At 53.1% G+C, this 6,000-nt stretch overlaps 1 protein-coding gene across 2 annotated transcripts in view; it reads left to right on the top strand.

Annotated features, from left to right (window-relative positions):
* The window catches only part of FBLN1 (fibulin 1), a 78,090-nt gene that overhangs the window by 47,080 nt on the left and 25,010 nt on the right, over nucleotides 1-6,000 (top strand). Inside the window, exon 15 of one of the 2 annotated variants that reach the window (XM_081822649.1) lies at nucleotides 4,314-4,766. The exons of the other annotated variant lie outside the window; for it this stretch is intronic. Coding sequence (XP_081678775.1) covers nucleotides 4,314-4,668 — 355 coding nt within the window. The 3' untranslated portion in view covers nucleotides 4,669-4,766. Of the gene's footprint in view, nucleotides 1-4,313; nucleotides 4,767-6,000 lie in introns of those variants that run through there. 2 annotated transcript variants of the gene reach the window in all.

The raw sequence follows: 6,000 nt of genomic DNA on the forward strand, positions 1-6,000 counted from the left end.
GCTGACGGAGTTGCCCGGCCCTCAGATGGGAGACGAGACGGGGATTCTGGAAGGGCTGGATGGTTGGGGCCGTCACTGCTACACACTGGAATCCATCTGGTTACAATTTTCTCCTTTGCTGATCCCTGTGGAGAATCACGGGCCGGCCAGGAACCCAGAGTAGGAAGTGGGGGCTGGGGCTGGAATCCCAAGTTGAGTGGCCACAGGAGGGGTCTTATCCAGGTTGCCCCCTCCTAGTGAGGGGAGTTACTCTGGGACCATGGAAGCTCATAGCTTAGTGTGAACCTAGAGACAAGCCTCTGACAAGTTGAAAGCAACACGGGCAGGATGCAGGCCAGAGCTCCAAGCAAGGAGGGGCCGATCTTCTCAGCCCTGCTAATGGCTCAGGCTGGAGTTTACCATTTTCATGGCTTCTTTTCCTCCTCCTCAAAAATCCTCTTAAAGAATTTATAATCTGACCTTCAGAAAGCAATTTGTAAAACTTAAAAGAGCTGTATTAGGAAAGACCCAGTAGCCAGCATTTCTGAGGTTAACATTTAGGGTGCCTTGAGAGGGAAGATTTAAGGCGTGCATACTCTCTCTCTCTTTCTCTCTCTGGGCCTCAGCCTTCTCTTTCTCTTCACACAGTCTCCTTCTGGGCAGTGTCCCTGGCAGCCAAGGGGTGGTAACTGGAGCATGACCCAGCAGGCTGGGCCACAAACCACAGGGCTGGGCCTCGTGGATCATCCAGGCTGTTAAGATCCTGACCACGCGATTCCTTCCGACCCACAAGAGGAATGTCAAAGTGTTCCAGAGCCTGGGATGGGACTGAAAACATCCTCTTTATCCCCTCAGCAGGGCCGACCCCTGAGGCTCGTGGTCTTGGCAGCCCTGGTTGGCAGGGCTCTGGACCTGAGGGTGTACCGCGGGTGGACGAGAGGGGGTGGAGTCCTGCCTCAGCCTGTTCCTGGGGCTTCTCTCCAGAATGACAAGAGAATGGAAGTCAGGGAAGTGCTAGCAGGGAAGGCTGTGAGCATGAGACAGCCTGGGGGGTGGCCCGAGTGGCCATGCCTTCCAGAAGAAGGGATTGGGCCTGGAGGACCTTCTTTCTCTGGTGTGTGCACACTTCCAGTAACTGCATTTTCACAGAAAATAGGGTGTTCTGATCCAGCTTGTTGAACTGAAAAATTAGGGCACGTTGTTCTCTTGTACACGGTGAGATGGAAACCAAGACGTGCGGTCCCAGGGACCTGGCCGTTCTCTGCGTGACGGCGGCCCCTCCTCAGTCCAGACATCCTGGCTAACGAAGACTTTTGTGTCAGGCAGTTTGCCAGATGCAGTAGCTATGATTTCTGTGATGTTTCAGTAAGTGTAGGGTAGAGCAGCACAGGATCACTGAGGTTGGAACTGACCGGGAAAATCAGGGCCATATTTATTTGTGTCCATTTACGAAGCACATAGTAGGTGTCACGTGCTGGGTCCTGGAGATAAAACCGAAGAGCCATCGCCCGGCTCTTGGGAGGTGAGAGCTCAGAAATGCCTAGTGTGAGAAAGAGCTTGGGGTGCTCTGGCTTTCGGGTCAGGGGAGCGGTGTGGAGCCCATTGAAGAGGGAGTGTCCAGTTCTCTGGTGTGCGATGCCTACGGGAGCTCTACCAGAACATCACGCACACTTCACGTTTCCCTCCCTCCGTACACGCTCGGCTAATGCTTCCATCGGACAAATCAAAACCCTGTCCTTGGACAGGGTACAGGCCACACAGAAGTGGGCAAGCTTAAGTCACATGAAGGAGACTCTAGTGCCACCTGCTGGACAGACCCACCAGGCCCTTCCTGAAGCAGCTGGGACGTGTGTGTATGCGTGCACGACGGCTTTCAATGAGGCCAATTTTGTTTTCGCTACTTACTACGCTATGGAGTCATGGACGTGTCCTCACTGAGCTTTGATCTTCCCGCTGGTAGAACAGGAGAACAGAGTGGGACAATGAAGTGAGCTAATGGAAGGAGAAGCCCTCATGCACCCAGCATAATGCTAGGCACCATCCCTCAGTGGCTCCCAAATCCCCAGGAACACTCCCATTTGGCTTGGACCTAGGTGTCTCTGGGAGTAGGCAGCCCCTCAGCAGCACCCTTCTTCTGCTTACCTTCTTTCCCATCTCTCCCCTCTGTGTCCAGGGCCCCTCCCATGCGTGACTCCTCACCTACCATGGAGGATCATCGCCCAGGGAGGGCCATGGCGCTCACGCCCAGGGATGTCCTTTTTAAGTGCTCAGAATGGTAAATGGCCAAGTAGATGAAATGATTCCTACCAGCCCTGATAAAGAGCTGGAAATAGGATGTAAAAAGAGACCACACTGACAGTAAATGCCAAGTGTAAAATAAGTCCAAGTGACCCAACATGAGGCATGGAAACTTAAAAGAGCTGAAAGGGAGACGTGATGAAAGACTAGGACAGTACATGTTCCTGGCTGGAGAATCCCAACACAGTCAAGATGGCAGAACTTACTGGGACATGCTCTGCCAAGTCCCATAGGGCTCGGCACTTTGGCTCCACTTCCTAAGGTAGCTCCCATCAGAGTGTGAAGGCGTAGCATTCAGGAAGCAGAAGATAGTTCATGTCCCCATCCTCTCACAGGAAGTTAGAACCTGTCTCTATCTCCATCACAGGGAGTTAGGAGCTATCGTCATCCTGTCACAGGAAGTTAGAACTATAACAGGAAGTTAGAACTTCTTTCCATCCTGTCACAGGAAGTTAGAACCTATAATAGGAAGTCAGAACCTCTTCCCACCCTGTCACGGAAGGTAGAACCTGTAACAGGAAGCTAAAAGCTCTTTCCATCCTACCATGGGAAGTTAGAAGCTATCATCATTCTGTCACAGGAAGTTAGAACCTATAACAGGAAGTCAGAACCTCTTTCCATCCTGTCACAGGAAGTTAGGAGCTATCATCTACCTGTCACAGGAAGTTAGAACCTGTAACGAGAAGTCAGAACCTCTCCCCATCCTGTCACAGGAAGGTAGAACCTGTCACAGGAAGTTAGAACCTATAATAGGAAGTCAGAGCCTTTCCCCATCCTGTCACAGGAGGGTAGAACCTGTCACAGGAAGTTAGAACCTCTTTCCATCCTGTCACAGGAAGTTAGGAGCTGTCATCATTCTGTCACAGGAAGTTAGAAGCTGTAACAGGAAGTCAGAACCTCTCCCCATCCTGTCACAGGAAGGTAGAACCTATAACAGGAAGTTAGAAACTCTCCCCATCCTGTCACAGGAAGGTAAAACCTGCCACAGGAACTTAGAACCTCTTTCCATCTTGTCACAGGAAGTTTAGAAGCTATAACAGGAAGTCAGAACTTCTTTCCATCCTATCACAGGAAGTTAGAAGCTATCATCATTCTGTCACAGGAAGTTAGAAGCTCTTTCCATCCTGTCACAGGAAGTTAGGAGCTATCATCATTCTGTCACAGGAAGTTAGAACCTGTAACAAGAAGTCAGAACCTCTCCTCATCCTGTCACAGGAAGGTAGAACCTGTCACAGGAAGTTAGAACTTCTTTCCATCCTGTCACAGGAAGTTAGGAACTATCACCATCCTGTCACAGGAAGTTAGAACCTGTCTCCTTCTCCATTCCAAGCCCTGACTGTCCCTGTGGACACACAGGAACCTGGGCCTGGAGCACAAGGCTCAGCGAGGGGGTTGAGGAACAGACCTCACTGCCTGAACACAAATCTGGCTTCCTCACTCACTGTGACCTTGGGAAGGCCCCCGACTCTTTCAGGCTCAGTTTCCTCACCTGAAGAATGGCACTCAACCCACTGTCACAGTGCGGTTACAGTGATCACACTAGAGAAAGCTTGATGACGAATGGCCAAGCACTTGATAGATGGCAGCAGCCATGACTGCTAGTGGCGGAGATGATCACTCCCAGGGGCATCTCCGTGACCCACCAAGAGCCCTGTATGGCCCTGACCGCTGTCTGGGTGAGGGGCCAGGCGCCTGGACGACCCTCAGCGGGCAGGGTGTGCCTGGTGAGTGTGGCCCGGGGTGGGGCTCTGCCAGTGAGCGGGGACACGCCTCGCTCCCGGCACAGCCCTAGACCCCAGCCACCCAGCGCCCCCTGAGGGTGTTGGAAGAGGCTAGTGGCTGAGTCAGCGGCCCGGAGGTCCACGGCACCTCCCGCAGGTGAGTGAGGGGGGCTCTTCCTGTCGGCTGAACTGGCCAGAGGGGTGGCGGGAGGCCCCGCACAGCGAGCCCCCCGCTTTCCCTCATGCTCTGTTGTTCCTCCGCTTGCTGAATTGGCTCTAACCCTCTTCTTGTCTCTCTGTCCACTTTTCTTGCAGCCGCTGCGAGCGCTTGCCTTGCCATGAGAATCAGGAGTGCCCCAAGCTGCCTCTGAGAATAACCTACTACCACCTCTCTTTCCCCACCAACATCCAAGTGCCCGCGGTGGTTTTCCGCATGGGCCCCTCCAGTGCCGTCCCTGGGTACAGCATGCAGCTGGCTATTACTGGCGGCAATGAGGAGGGCTTTTTCACCACCCGGAAGGTGAGCCACCACAGTGGGGTGGTGGCCCTCACCAAGCCCGTCCCTGAGCCCAGGGACTTGCTCCTGACCGTCAAGATGGACCTCTTCCGCCACGGCACCGTCAGCTCCTTTGTGGCCAAGCTTTTCATTTTTGTGTCCGCAGAGCTCTGAGCACTTGCTTTGGGGCGCCGGGGGCTCCCCCTTGTCGCTTTCCTAACCCTCCCCTCCGGGATTTTAATAAAGTTTTAGCAGGCGATCCCTATACAGCATGCCTCGCGTGCCTTGGTTTTATTTCGCATGGTGGGGATTCTGTGCTGTCTCTCACCTTGGGGGGGGGGCGGGGAGGGGGGCAGGCACCTGCCACTGCCTGGCGCCCCCATGCGGTGACGAAGTGTTTTTCATACAGTAGCGTGCATCTGGGGGTCCCTGTTGATGGAGGTCACCATACACCCCACCAGGGAGCCCAGGGGCGGGGAGAAGAAAGCTCGCGTGTATCATTTCAGATGAAGGATCTCTTCGTTTTGTGTTGAGCCCAAAGGATGAGGCGATCATTGAAAGATTATTGAGCTCCTTCCTCTCTTATTTTACAAATGTGGAAACCGAGGCCCGGAGAAGGGAAGGGGCTCGGCCAAAGTTTTGTGGCCCGTGTGTGGCAAAGCCAGGCCATGGGACTAGGTCTTCTGGCTCTCCTTGGTTTCCTTGCTCTGTCGCAGGGAGCTGAGCATTTAATGGAGTCAGAAAAACTCTATCCTGAGATTCAAGCCTCTCGTTCTGTTTGTCTTGATGAGAGGCCTGAACTTGTGGGGAAAAGCCCCCAACACAGCTGCAGAATCTTGGATGCAGCTCTTGCCTAAATGAGGGTGGTTGCCTCTACTGGGGATTTTGCCCCCATGCCGGGAGGCGGTTAAGGACGACACAATAAATGTGCCGCTCATGGGAACCACTGAGGGTGCTTCAGGTCCTTTGTGATCCTTACCTCCAGGGGGTGCAAGGCAGGTGTCTCATCCCCGTAGAGACTCAGAGAGGGCGAGTGATTTGCCCAAGATCACACAGCTGGTATTTGAACCCTGGCTTGCTGCCTCCACAACTCTGACTATTCCTTTCTATCACAATACCTTCAACATTGGCCTTGACCCACCCGCCTCTCTTCATCTTCCCCACCATGATTCCAGCCAAACCATCATCACAAGTCCCTAGGGTGCCTTTCAGGCCCTGTATAATTTAGTCCTTGCATGCATCTCCAGCCTGACTTCGAATTATTCTCCCCTTGATCACTTCCCTTGAGCCACACTGCTGAGTTCTTTGCTGCCTCAGGCCCTTTGCACATGCTTTGTACCCTTGGCTTGAAAGTTGGTTAAAGCTCAGCTTAAGTGTTCCTTTCTCAGTGAGGCCTTCCTCAACACCATTGCGTTGTCTCCTCTGTCAGTCTTTCTCATAACACTTCAACATTATGCTTCTCACAGTTTGCATTTCCCATTTGTCTGTGTTTCACATCTGTCTTCT

This window comes from Leptonychotes weddellii, chromosome 5 (assembly GCF_054177405.1).
Source record: "Leptonychotes weddellii isolate Sample4059 chromosome 5, ASM5417740v2, whole genome shotgun sequence".
Taxonomy (NCBI): Eukaryota; Metazoa; Chordata; class Mammalia; order Carnivora; family Phocidae; genus Leptonychotes; species Leptonychotes weddellii.